The sequence below is a fragment of the Gracilinanus agilis genome, chromosome 1, assembly GCF_016433145.1.
Source record: "Gracilinanus agilis isolate LMUSP501 chromosome 1, AgileGrace, whole genome shotgun sequence".
NCBI lineage: Eukaryota > Metazoa > Chordata > Mammalia > Didelphimorphia > Didelphidae > Gracilinanus > Gracilinanus agilis.
In genome coordinates, this window is record NC_058130.1 from 334,069,869 (window position 1) to 334,084,318 (window position 14,450).

Sequence of the window (14,450 nt, forward strand, 5' to 3'; positions counted from 1 at the left end):
TTACTCCCACCATCTTCCTTCTCCTTTTTTACTTACATAACCCAGTTTGATCCATTAGAAATTTATGTCCTCTAACCACTACTAGATGCTCATTAAAGCAAGACAAGCCTATTATTTTTCCTTGAGTCCCTATGCCATTTCCCAAAGAAATTATTGCAAACCTTTTCTCTCCTCAAAAGTTCTCATAATTATAGCTAAGGACCTTTACCTCCCTTTTTTAAAAAACCTTCCTTCTGTTTTATAATCAATACTAAGTATTGGTTCCAAAGCAGTAGAATGGTAAGGGCTAGGCAGTTGAAATTAAGTGACTTGCCCAGGGTTATACAGTGAGCTTGTATATGAGGCCAGATATAAATTTATGATCTCTTGTCTCCATTCCTGGCTCTCCATCCACTGAGCCACCTAGTTGTTCCTCTGTCTTTTAAAAACCTTCACTAAATCCTCTTGTCCTTTCAAGTTACTGTCTTCTCTCTTTCCTTTCTCAGACATACTCCTAGAAAACTTGTCTGTACTCTTTTATGTCCACTTCCTTCCCTCTACTTCCATTCCAGTCTTTGATGAAGTCTGTCTTCTGACCTCATCACTCAAATGAAACTGCTTTCTCCAAAGTAACAGTTTAATTGCCAAATCTGGTGATTTTTTTTTTCAGTCTACTGATTTGTATAGTTTGAGGAAATTTAATAGAGTGATCTTTTATGTACAAGGATTATAGAAACATAGTAGTGAAATGAAAAAGGAAGCAAAGAAGTAGAGCTGAGGAACTTCCTTAGGCAGAAGAGTAGTACTATAGAATTGGTTAGTTCTGGGAGAAGAGGGAACTAGGGAGCAATTGGTAGGTATGAAAAACACTGTAAGTACTTTACTAAGTAATGCAAATTTTAGATCATCAATGAGATTCTCATGGCACATAGTTGAATAATTCCTAGCTAAAAAAAAAATCCAACTTCTTGAAGTACTAGTACTATTTGTATCTTTAAATGCCTTCTCCATACTCCCACTTTTCTTCCAAGTATTAATAATTTCTGATTGATGGTTAAATGGCTGCTTTTTTTTTAAACCAGAATCCCTTTCTAGCTATGAGTAGAAGAATATTTGTTTAAGTTTCTTTCGTAGCATTAACTACTTTTCTAATGTCTAATATTTTCTTTCTCAAAAGCAAACGTCCTCAAGATGAAAAGCTCTCTGTAGCTAAAAAACCTCCTTTTGTGAGAAGTCGATTCAAAAGACCAAGACCAAACTTAAGAAGAGCAGTTGAAAAAAGTGGAGTTCCAGGAGCAGAAAAATGTGAGTTGTTGAAGAAAATGGAAACAGAAAAATTGGAGATTATGATACAACATGATGATCGTAAACAGGATGCCATCTCCCTCCCTCAAGATCATGCCTCTCCCCTTCAAGATAATGTCTCCCCCTTCTGTCAAGATGATTCCTTCCCACCTCAAGTCAGTAGTTTCTCCCAAGTTGATGCCTCCTCCCCTAAAGATGATTCTGTTCCCCTTCAAGATGATTGCTCCTCACCTCAAGTCACTGCCTCATCCCCCCAAGTTGATGCCTCCTGCCCTAAAGATGATTCCATTTCTCTTCAAGATGATTCCTTCCCACCTCAAGTCACTGCCTCCTGCTCCCAAGTTGATGCTTCTTTTCCTAAAGATAATTCCACCCCTGCTCAAGTTGCTGACTCCTCCCCTCAAGATCCTGCCTCCCCCTTTCACCTGGATACCTCACCCCCTCAAGACAGTGCTTCTCCCCCTCAAGTCAATGCCTTTCCTCTTCAAGACGAAGTTTCCTCCCTTCAAGATGATACTTCTCCCCTTCAAGAAGATGCCTCCTCCCTTCAAGTCATTGTCCCCTCTTCTCAAGACAATGCCTCACCTTCTCAAGTCAGTGCTTTTCCTGCTCAAGTCTATGCTTCCCCTCCTCAATTGGCTGCCTCCCCCCTTCAAGTCATTGCCTCTCCCCTTCAAGTTGATACCTCTTCTTCTCAAGACAATGTCTCACCCCTGCAAGTCAATATTTTTCCTGCCCAAGTCTGTACTTCCCCCCATCGATTGGCTGCTTCCCCATTTCAAGTCGATGCCTCATCTCAAGATAATGCCTCACCCCCTCGAGTTAGTGTTTTTCCTACTCAAATCTGTGCTTCCCCCCAATTGGCGGCCTCCCCCCTTCAAGTCATTGCTTCCTCCCTTCAAGTCATTGCTTCTCCCCTTCAAGTTGATGTGTCTGCCTCTCAAGACAATGCCTCACCCCCTCAAGTTAGTGCTTTTCCTGCTCAAGTCTATGCTTCCCCTGCTCAACCGGCTGCCTCCCCCCTTCAGGCTGTTACCTCCTCCCATCAAGATGATACCTCAGTCCCTCAAGATGATGTCTCTACCCCTCAAGATAATGCCTCTCCCCCTCAAGTGGCTGCTTCCCCCACTCAAGATGATGCCTCTTCCCTTCAAAATGGTGCCTCTCTCCTTCAAGTTGTTGCCTCACCCTTTCAAGACAGTGCCCCTACTACTCAAGTTGATTCCTCTCACACCCAAGTCATTACCTCCCCTTCAGAAGATGATGACTTCCCTGTTCAGGTCACTGTCTGCCAATCTCAAACTGATGCCTTCCCCATTCAGGACGTTAACCATCCTTGTCAGAATGTAAGTGATGCTTTGTAATATTAAACACTTTTGGAAGCATTTACTCATAATTATGGCTAGTTATTAGCTTGGGATTTAGTTGTCTAAAGATTTTTGTACATGTTATTACTTTCCCATTCCTTTCTTTCAGTAATACTATATAGCTAAAGGTGCAAACATTTAGTAGTTATAATCACAGAAATAATCAGAGACAAGAAGAAAGAACCTGCCATGAAGTCAGCTAGTCTGAGTCCTTGACTAGCCTCTGTCACTAACACTAATCTGTCATTTATCATCCCTCTAACTCAATTTCTTTATCGAAGAATGGTAATAGTATTTTGATCTATCTCCATTGGGTTGTTGGAGAATGATATGAAATAGTGAAAGTGAAAATTCATTGAAAAGTTATGTATTTGTTTATTTTAAACACTTACCTTACCTTTCATGAGTTAATTCAGAACAACATTATTTCTCGTGACATAAGGACATATTTTTGATGTAAGGAAAAATTCACTGTTAAACTAATGAATATTTGAATTTTTTATACAAATAAAAACTTTTTTGGGCTAAAAGTAATTTGACAGCTTGTTTTAAAGTGTCCTAATGCTTTTTTGTTAGTATTTATATTTGTCTTTTTAAAAATAATTAATTCAGTGCAATATGCCTTTTAGGATACAACTGAAAGTTCTCAAAAGTCAGCAATTATTTATGAAGATCCGGGTCCAGAGAAGGGGGAAGAAGACCTGCTTTTAAATGAACAGACTCCAAAGAAGCTTTTAGATTCACTGAACTGTGAACCTGAAGAGAGATCTCCCTTTATAGGAGCCCAAGAAAATGATCTTACTGTTTCTACAGGGTGAATGGTTTTACTTTTTATTATTGTTTAGTAGGATGGGGGAAAAGGAAAAATAGGAGAGACTTTTAAAAAATTCCATTCATTTTTATAGCAGTGTACAACATTTTTGAAAAGTGTTTTGGCTTATCTTTTGGCATAGTAAATACCAAAAATACCAAGATAAACATGCAGAGTTCAGCAGTTTTTAATGACTACTTAGTCATTACATTTTATGAATTGAGAAATTTTTATATTTCCAGCTCTTAAGATTACATGATTTCTGATATTTTACACTATGATAAAGTTAATGAATGGAAGATATTTAACCTCGTTTTTTGTTTTTGTTTTGTTTTTCTTTAAAATATGAATGAAGTGACAGCTGGGTGACTCAGTGGATTAAGAGCCAGACTTAGAGATGGGAGGTCCTGGGTTCAAATCTGGCCTCAGACACTTCCTACCTGTGTGACCCTGGGCAAGTCACTTAACCCCCATTGCCTAGACCTTACTGCTCTTCTGTCTTGGAAATAATACACAGTATTGATTCCAAGATGGAAGGTAAGGGTTTTAAAGAAAAAAGGAAAAAAAAATGAATGAAGCATTCAAGTACTTATTATATGCTAAGTCTTGGCTAAATTCTGGGGTTATAAATAGAAAAGCATGCTAGTACCTGCTTCCAAGGAGCTAATGTTCTGTTAGGAGGAGACCCATATTTTTAAACTAGTAATTTATTTATAATAAGTACATTAATTTAAATCTAACAGACTTTTGAAAATATTAACATATGAGGAAGTAATTTGCTTAAGTTACTATAATTTAGTAGAATTCAGAGATTCACGTTTTATACCATTAGGATGCTTTAAGCTTTAAGTGATAATAGCTTTGTTTTCTCCTTTCCTTTCCCTTGGATTCTTAGCATCCAGAATTCCCAACAAGAAATTAAGAAAAATGATATTCAGCCACTGCGAATGAGGGGCCGATTGAAGAGACCTAGGCCAAACATAAGCAAAGTGGAACGGAGAGGATCTAGGTTAGCAGGAAAATGTGTTGTTGAAGAAAGGGCTAAGGAAGAAGGAATAATATTGCATAAGAATGAATCTGAAAGTGAATCCTTCACCCTTGTAAGTTAATCTTCTGCAGTTTTATTGAATTATATCAAGAATGTTAATGTTATGAGGTGAACGCTCAGAAGCAGTCTCACAGACAAATCAGGCAATTGCTTATAGAACCAGCATCTACCACATGTATAGTAAGCCTCTCCAAGACTCTTTGCATCCCCTGTTTTCTTTGTACTTACTGTGTGACTTTAAGGACTATAAATATATATATGTATATCATTATCATATATGTATATATCATTTTTATGTACATAAAAATGAATCCTTTTATTCTTTTTTGTTCTGTCCTATTGTTTGATTCTAAGTAGGTATTTGACAAATGTTTGCCAATTGATTTTGTTTTCTTTTCAAGAAATTTAAACAAGAAATTTTATATATAATACACAAAGGCAGCATAGTTTTCTTAGTCCTTACTATTATTATGATTCAAATAATTCCCAGGTATTTTCTGCTTTTTGAAAAAAGCAAATCCTATATCTTTATTTTTCTTATATTAACATAGCCTAACTTTGATTTTTCAGCCAAGTTCTAAAATTGAAAGTGAATTTGTACCTTCTGAAGTATGTGGAAGTAAGAATCAAGGGGTATCAGAAGAAAATTTGCAAGTTGGCAGAACTGAAGTTTTAAAAGAACAGATAAGGTAAGTTTACCTCGTGATAATGTCAAAGAAAGTTTAAAAATTAAAAATATGAATGACCATTTTTTGGTAATTTTTAACATATATAGGATATGTTTCATGTACCTGTCTTTATATAGTTAATTTATACCCATACTTATTATCATAGAGTATTTTTGTTCCAAAATTATTTGGTATAAATAATTACTATTGCCAGTAATTTTGTACTGCTACTTTTTGTTTTTAATTTAAAGCAAAGAAAACTATAAACCTCATACTGTCAGCCCAGCACAGTTGCGGAGGTGCCGATTCCAAACAGCTAAGCCAAATTTGGAGAGGGCATACAGAAAGAAAGAAGAACTTGGTACGGAAAAGATTGTGCCAAATAAAAATGATACAAGAAGAGCAGAAGATAAGTTGTTGCAGGAAGGAGACTCTGATACCCACCAGTCTCTAAAAGTGAGATTTTTTTCCCCTTGTCTCTACAGATGGATTTCATTAAAAAAAAAAAAAAAAAAAACCAACTAGAAAAGATATGCAATAATATTTCAGTGGATGTTGAAAATTCTTTTGTTTTAATAGTTTTTAAATCAAAAGTTCCTTGTCAAGTTACATATTGAGATCTCAGAATTTAATTTACCTTTGTTCATAACAGTCATCTTAAATGTTTTTGTGTTTTTATTTTAGTATTTTCTCTTTATGAGACTATACATTTTTAGAAAAATCCAAGCTTTTTACAGCTTCCTAGCTTTAGAGTGTTTTGTTCTAACATAATTATGAAGAACATACTTTTGGGAGTCTTCTGCTTTTCTTCCTGGAAATTTAGAAACTTTGAGTGTTAATAAATTTCATTCATTTATTATGTATGTTTTTGATCAGTTTTAGATAAGAACATCATGCTAAACTAGAAACAAACCACATTTTGATACTTAAAAACATTTCTTTTTGTTTCATATTTAAGGATAAAACAGAGCTACTGTCATCCCTGGGGATCACAGAAAGAAAAGAACATGGGGATTCTAGAGACTCTGCCTTGCCCAAAGAATATAGTCAATCAGAAAAACTGAATTCCATTGATGGGCAGCTGGAATGTGCTTGTCACAGTGGTCCAGGAGCTACTTCCTCATCTGTAGGTGTTGAGGAGCAATTTCCAAATAAATCAACAAGGTACTGTTTCATAACAGAATAACTGTAATAGCACTTATATAGTGTTTTAATGTTTACAAAGAATTTTATAACTGTCAGCTCATTTGAGCTTCATAACAACCTTTAGAGTTAGGATGCTATTATTTATCCCAGTTTTACAGATGAAGTAACAGTTAAGTGACTTGCCCAGGGTCACAGAGTAAATATGTGAGGCTAGATTTGAAGTGGAGCCTTCTCCACTAGAGATCCAAAGCTATATCCAGTGTACCTACCTAGTTGCTTCTAGTTTCGTGTAATATAACTTCTCTGATTAGAAAATTAAAACATATCTCTTGCCTTTTATGAAAGAGTGCCTTTTATTTATTCCATTCATAGAGGAAAAGAGTTTCTTATTTATTCATGTCAAATCAGTTTCTTTTTTAAATTTTTGACTAATTTTGCACTTTAACATTATGTTATCCTTTTCCAAGAAAGGTTTTCTCTTATCAATTAATGAGTATATGTTGTACCTCACATTTTGATGAAACCTGGCCAGGCAGGAAATGTGATGAAGCTAGGGAGAAGCTACATCCTCCTGCCACATTCTAATGAGTGGAACTAAAAGCAGTTCACTCAGAGAATATGCCTGTGCTAATGTTTTAGTTTCTTTTACCCTCATATGTTTCAGAGACTAGATTGGAATAGCCCCCTCAATTAAAAAAAGTATAGACTTTCTGTTCCCAAGTTTCTCAAGGTTCTTTACTTTTATTTCTTGTTTAATAATTCCCTATTCCATTTTCCATTTGGATGGAAAGGAAAAAGTAGCCCAGTTTGAAAGTTTGCTATGGGTTGTTACATGTGGTTGATTAAAAATTGAATGTACTGCTAAATATTGAATAATAACAGACAACTGAATTATAATTTTTCAAAGAATTAATCAATTAAAATAGGTGGTTATGATTTTTGTTGTAATATCTTAAACTTATACTTCATCTTAATGTCCTTTATTGTTAATAAAACTTCCCTAAAAAATTGTTTGGTTTATTGACCACACTATTTTTTTAAATTATCATTTAGACATACACAACAATCAAAAGAACCAAGTTGTCTGAAAAATACTCTGGGTCGAAGGATAGTTACTTCCTCAACCTCTGAATGTGAGATGGATAATAGTGATAGGAGAATTCATCGGAAGTCTAAGCAAAATTTCAATAAAGGACGTGGGTCCAAACGTGTCCGTGGCAGGATTTCCAGAAAGGAACCTCGGACCTCAAAGGCAGTATTAGTAACACTCCGAGCATCTCTGGAAGAGGATGAAGAGGATCTAGAAGACCTTGAGTCTGAATATGAGGAAGAAAACTACCACCTTGCACCAGAAGAAGTCAACAAGGCACCAGTATTTGTACCAATAGGACTCCGCTCACCAGAACCTGTTTCTGCCCAAATTGAGGAAACTATGGAAGAGGTATGCAACATTTTTGATCGCCTGACATAGTGGAATTACTTAGGTTTTTTCCCCCCACTTGACATTTTCTTCTTTTTTTCACTGGATTTTAAAAAATTTGATTCAGGCTAATTCAGTCCATAAAACTAAGAAAGAAGTGTGTACTCCCATGTACTACACAGCTCTTGGGCCAAGCCTAATAACAAGAATAGACTGAGAAGGATGGGATCAAAGAACAGCTATTTTATATACATCAAAGCTTTCTAGGGTAGCTATGTCATGTAAAATACCAATGTGGGTGATTATCATTATTTTTTGGAGCCCATTGGGCAGGGGCAGAGTTGGGCCCAATTTGAACATATTTTTTTAGTTCCTTCAGTAAATGTGGACCTGAACACTTTTTCTTCTTGAGCTAGCTACAGAAATCCCAGGACTTGGGTTGGAGTGAATAATTTCCAAGCCACCAATTTTTTTTCAAAACCCTTATCTTCTGTCTTAGAATCAATGCTAAGTATTGGTTTCAAGGCAGAAGAGCGGTAAAAGGTAGGCAATTGGGGTTAAATGATTTGGCTAGAGTCACACAATTAGAAAATAACTTAAGTCACATTTGAACCCAGGGCCTCCTGTCTCCAGGCCTGATACTCTATCCACTGAGCCACTTCACTGTCCCCCAAGCCACTGATTTTAATGGATGTTTGAACTCCAGAGGTCTAAGAAACATGGCCAGGTTTTGATGGAAGTAGTGACTGTATAATAAACTGAGATCATTTGTTCACAGGGTCTCACCAGAAGTAAAGGCTCGAGAGAGAAAGTTCCATTTACGTCTGTAGAGTAACAGTCTAGCATGACTTCAGTGGCCATTGACAAAGAATGATTAGTCTCAAAGGTTCCCCAGGAAGTTAATACACATGCTTGAAAATGTCTGGAAGCTAATTAGGAAGGAAATTAAAGTGGATATTGATGCTAAAGTAAAAGAATCTTTTTGAGTGCTGCCAGAAATTCAGAGAACACCAATAAGGATGGTGAAGAAGATTTACACTAAGGATTAGGAAAACATAGGTTAATTTGGTCTTTTATTTAATAATTATTTTTGCCTTTATTTTCTAGAGAAGAATGGTAAATAAAAAATAAATTCTTTGATAATAGGAAAACAAATTTTAGGATATGTAAGTCCTGGGAATCATGTAGAATTATTCCAGTGCCCTAGGATGTGAAGAGCAGATGTCATAGTGATTGTCATTAGAGAAAGGTTTCATTTCTCTTCTATTTGCTAGGGCATAAACATGTATAACATTTTAGCTAATTTTGGTTGAAATAGATAAGAAATTAGCCTTAAGTTATTCTGAATAGCCTATTCTCTAAACATTGTAAGTAACTAATATTACTTTGCTGTATATTTTATAAAATCCTTAATTTTTTTAAAGTGCCTTCACTTTTCATTTCATTTTAGCTTCAAAACAGCCTGATTAAGGAAATAGCAAAGGGTTTATCCCCATTTTCTAGGTAAAGGAAACTTGAGGCACAGAAAATTTCTATGACTTGTTTAGATCTAGCACTTAATTCATTATACTGATATTTATATATTTATTACATGGTTTGTAGAGATGCCAGGTTAATGGAATTCAAGCATTCAAGGTAGAACTTTGAGGGAATCATGTTCTGTTCCGTGTTCCCAATATAGCTACCATCCAGAAAGCCTCACAGTTTATAGAGAAATTGAGGAGAAAAAATGGTTAGAGAGTAGGGCCATGTCCATCAATTGAAGAATGGCTGAACAAGTTGTGGTATATGATTGTAATGGAATACCATTGCGCTATAAGAAATGATGAGCAGGATGATTTTGGAAAAACCTGGAAAGACTTACATGAACTGATGCAAAGTGAAGTGAGTAGAACCAGAAGAATATTGTACACAGTAACAGCAATATTGTATGATGATCAACTGTAAATGACCTAGTTATTTTTAACAATATAGTGATCTAAGACAATCCCTGAGACTCATGATGAAAAATGCCATATGCCTTCAGAGAAAGAACTGATGGAATCTGAAAGCAGGCCAAAGCATATTATATTTCACTGTCCTTTTTTTCCTTTTTTTTTTTTGTTTGACATCTCTTCCACAAAATGACTAATGTAGAAATAAATTTTTATGTGATTGCACATATGAAATTTATATCAGATTGCTTACTGTGTCTTGGGAGAGACGGGAGGGAGGGAGAATGGGAAGGAGGGAGAGAGTTTGGAATTCAAAATTTTAAAAAATATTAAATTATTTTTACATGTAATTAGGGGAAAATGAAATATTATTTTAAAGAGAGTTGGGCTAGAAAATAGTGACAAAAGAGAATAAGATATAGTAGTTAATATGTAAAAAATTACCTCTAGTTGTGCTTTTACAAAAATCTTGCATTATTTCATATGAGTTATTAGCATTTTTTCTTTATATTCATCATATTTGAAATTCTTTGTGGTGATATGACACCATTACATTGATATCATGTAGTTTTTCAGCCATTTCCCAGCTAGCTGTTTCCAATTTTCTTTTGAATAATGAAGTAAGACAACAATAAATATCTTTATGGAGACGGGAAAAAAAGAGAATAAGGTGTTAGAGACTTAAGTTTAGGTAATAGTATTGATAACTTTAAGGAAATTGTCTTGTTGGCCAGTACACTATCACTAAAACTAAGTAAAGGTTATTATCTTTCAATTTCTTAACTATGAATTTGACACATTAGTTTAGGTTGGCAAATATTTTGTTTTCTGTATATGTTGCATCTCCCTACCAAATTATGAACTCTAAAATGTTTTATTGACATCTTGTTGTTTGAGTTTTGTTCTTATGCCACAGTCATTTCCCCAAAAGAATTCTCAAGTTTGCATCCCTTTCTTATAACTAATAGTCCTAATTAGGAACTACTTCTAACACTATGTGAATCATAATGCACCCATAATCATCCTAATCTCTTAACCAGAGAAGAAAAGTGTGCGTTTGTCATCTGACCTCTATGACTAAGATGAATCATTCCATTTAGCTGCATTTGGTGTTATTTTTATTTATATAAAATCATTTTATATAATATTCTCACAGTTCTGCTTTCTCTGTTCTGTATCCGAGGCCATATTTTCTGATTCAAGCCATTATTTCTTAGAGTACAATATTATTCCATTTTATCCATATTCCACAATTTATTCAGTAGATGCTGACTCAATAGGAATGTCCAGTAGTGGCCTCCAAGGCTTTTGTAAAAGTTAATGACTTTTCTTGCACAATTTCAAGTTTTTTTCCAGAATTGTTAGAATACTAAAAAACTTTGTCATCAATGTATTAATAACTTTTTACCCCATAGTCCCTTCAAATCCTTTCCTAAAAGCCTCCATTTCTGACATTTATTGTTTTGACTAATTTGACAGTTGGTATATTGTCTTAGAGTTTTTTAACTTGGATTTCTCTTATTACTAGGGATCATAAGACTTTTTATATGGTTGTTGGTGGTTTACATTTTTTCTTTTGAGAACTTTTTAGAGCCTCTGTTAGGCAACTGCTTTTAGTGTTATATTTGTCAGTTCCCTATATATGTATATCAGACTTTAATCAGAGATACTTGATGGAAGTATCTTTGGATACTTGGAAGTATTTTCCTACTTTACAGTTTCTTGATTTTGTTAGTGCGAACCTTTTAAACTTTATTTAATGAAAATTACCTGTTTTGTCTTTTATGCTATCTTTTATTCCTCATTTGATTATGAATTTTCTCTCAAGTTGTAATTATGAAAGGTTTCTTGTTTCATTGTCTTAATTTTTTGTAATATGACCTTTTTATATTAATATCACTTACCCATCCTTAGATTATTGTGGTATATGGTGCTATAAGCTCTTTTACATCCTCAGATCCTTTCTGTCATTCCTAGTAACTTAGTAACTACTTGAAAAACAAGTCCTTGAAAAGAGGTTAAATTAAATTCTCAAGTAGAACATGAAGTTTTTCAATTTCGGTATTAAATTTTTTAGGCTTTCAAATTAAATAACAAAATGTTTTCATTTTTACAGCTTGAAATCTCTGTGAATGTCCCAGATGTACCATGTATTACCATTGCTGACCACCTTCTTCCTAATGTAAATATGTCAAATGAAGAAGTGAATCAGGAAGAAAATCTGAATGCCTCAGTTGTAAGTGTACTCTTGAATATGTTACCTTTAATTAATTTGTAGTTTTTTTGGAAATAACTGGAGCAATGTTGTTATGGAGAAACCACACACAAATAATAGTTAATAACATCTAAAATGAGACTAAAGATGCCAGTCATTATTGGGTATGTTATGAATAGGTAGTGCATACAGGTTTCTTTGTGACAGTACTATGGTACTCATCTGTCAGTGTCAGTACAAGTTGTATCACTTGTATTCATCACTGATCTGTTTTAAGTGAAGGTTCTTCTTCTTCCTTTCTCCATTATTTCAATAATCCCTTAATTCTTTGTATCGAGTTAATACCAATTTAAAATTATTCAGATAAGTCATGTATAATCCAGAGCAAATTGTTTATATAATCCCTGAGACGGGGGAGGGAAGGGAGGAAGATCATCTTATAATTTCAGAAGCATTTTGAAGATTGCTATTGCATACAGTTGGGAAAATAAAATACCTTTGAATTAAAAATAAGTCAAAATTATTTAATAAAATTTATTTTCATGCCATTTGGAAGTCATTATCTTTTACATTAACCTTGTTTATTAGTCTCAGAGTTATGGATTTTAATTTTTATTTCTAGACTTTGTAACATTGATTTTATATTAGTATGTTGTCAGTCAGTCCTGTCCTTTCAAAAATGACATTTTCAGACTTGCTTTTATTTAGGTGGTTGCTAATAGGAGAGATGTCTTGAGAGGTTTATGATGATGAAGAAGAAGGAAAGGCAAGAATGATAAAGTTGTAAAGAATTTCATTTGTGGCTATATCTAGGACAAAGATTTAAAGAAAGAAGAAAAGTAGGAATAGTGAATAGTTTTTCCCTACTTGAAATTTCATGAATAATGATGAACAAAAAAAAAATCAAGCTTTGTAGTCAGCAAAAGGCAACTGTGTGATGGCACATTGTACCATTGATAAGGTTTTGCACCTTAGGAAAATAATTTAGTTCATATTTTTTCCTTTTTTTAGGAAATTGCTACAATCGAATATCCTGAAGAAGAACAAGGTAACTGGGAAGTGATTGAGTGGTGGTAGTTGGCAGAAGATTCTCTAGAGTACTGAACTAAAAGGTTCAATTTGTTCACTCAGGAGCGAATTCTTTTATTTTTAGAAGAATTGTGTATTTGAGTGAAGGAATAACTGAACATTTATAGGGAACATACTAAGAACCCAGAATGTTTTTGGCAGAGATGAAAAGATATTGTCATGGCAGATATTCATTTGACACTATCAAGAAATTTCAAAGAGGGTACAATGACTTTTTCAGTGAGAAACTAAACTGATTAATTTATTGTCTCATTTTGATATTTCTATATTTGATAATTCTTTGTAAGATGCTGATAATAGTATAATAAAAGAGGGAGAATATTTTCAAGTAGATTCTTTAAAAAGTAAATTTAAATTAAACTTTGATTTTGACTGTGGTTCCTTTATTCAAATTTGGGTAAATTGGTTTATAGGTATCAGTGATGGAAGCACAGAAGCTGCCATAGCTTTACTTACAATGGGAGGTCAAATGTTGCAGTCAGAGACAGGTACTGCAGGTAAGAGCAAGATATATATATTTTTTGGGAGGTGTTAAAAGTTATAAATATCCTGATATTGGCCCAATTCTATCCATCAGATCCCATCCTCATTACCACCCTAGTGCCCAGTAAAAAAAAGAACTTAAAAAAAAAAAACAAAAAACCTATGCTACTATTTTAATGGAAAATGAAAGTGTAGTCTTTCACATATCAAAATCATTTTTACTACAACATTGTCAATAGCATACATTTTGAGTTGTTTTTCTAATAGTGTTAATATATAGTATTGGTATCTCTTGTAAGTCCCCAGGCAGAAGTATTGACCATCAACCATGTAATAATAGGATTTCCTTTGAATGTGGCATCTGCCCTTGCCAGAAAAATAAGAGGCTTCCTCTACACATGATACATCTTTGCTCAGATATTTTGAATTGTAGCAACTGTTCAGTGTCCATGCCATTCTTCTGGCCATTCTTCAAAATTAAGAACCCACAAGATGCATGTAGCTACAATGTACTTATGCAATCAGATGCATTGAATTTCCATAGTTAATATCACAGAAGTAGAGAATTCTAGAGCTGGAAAGTATCACAAAGATCATCTAATCTAACCTGATATTATAGATATGGATTCTGAAGCCCAAAGAGAAAAAGACTTGCACAAGGTCCTACAACAAGAGTTAGAACTGAGACTAGAACCTAAATCTTCTGACTGTTAGACAGTGTGTTTTTTATTGTAAACTCTCAGGATTTTCTTCATTAAAAAAAAACAAACAAACAAACCAAACTAAGGCATTTTACCCCTAATTATTATAAAACTTCTTAGGTTCATTAAGAGAGCATATGAAGAGTGAATTCTTCATAGATATATTAAATTAACATAGCATTAGGTTAGTCCAATGCTATTATACAACCTACTATAGCATGACGTTTTTTGTTTTGTTTTTGAACTTTGCCTTCTAACAACTCTCAAGACAGAAGGGTAAGGAC

At 34.2% G+C, this 14,450-nt stretch overlaps 1 protein-coding gene across 1 annotated transcript in view; it reads left to right on the top strand.

Annotated features, from left to right (window-relative positions):
- The window catches only part of BDP1 (B double prime 1, subunit of RNA polymerase III transcription initiation factor IIIB), a 107,188-nt gene that overhangs the window by 77,041 nt on the left and 15,697 nt on the right, over positions 1 to 14,450 (top strand). The window contains exons 19-29 of the mRNA XM_044680712.1: positions 1,157 to 1,819; positions 1,925 to 2,630; positions 3,281 to 3,465; positions 4,358 to 4,562; positions 5,081 to 5,199; positions 5,430 to 5,634; positions 6,137 to 6,342; positions 7,378 to 7,765; positions 11,795 to 11,914; positions 12,905 to 12,941; positions 13,396 to 13,479. Of these exons, the coding sequence (XP_044536647.1) occupies positions 1,157 to 1,819; positions 1,925 to 2,630; positions 3,281 to 3,465; positions 4,358 to 4,562; positions 5,081 to 5,199; positions 5,430 to 5,634; positions 6,137 to 6,342; positions 7,378 to 7,765; positions 11,795 to 11,914; positions 12,905 to 12,941; positions 13,396 to 13,479 (2,918 nt within the window). The remainder of the gene's footprint in view (positions 1 to 1,156; positions 1,820 to 1,924; positions 2,631 to 3,280; positions 3,466 to 4,357; positions 4,563 to 5,080; positions 5,200 to 5,429; positions 5,635 to 6,136; positions 6,343 to 7,377; positions 7,766 to 11,794; positions 11,915 to 12,904; positions 12,942 to 13,395; positions 13,480 to 14,450) is intronic.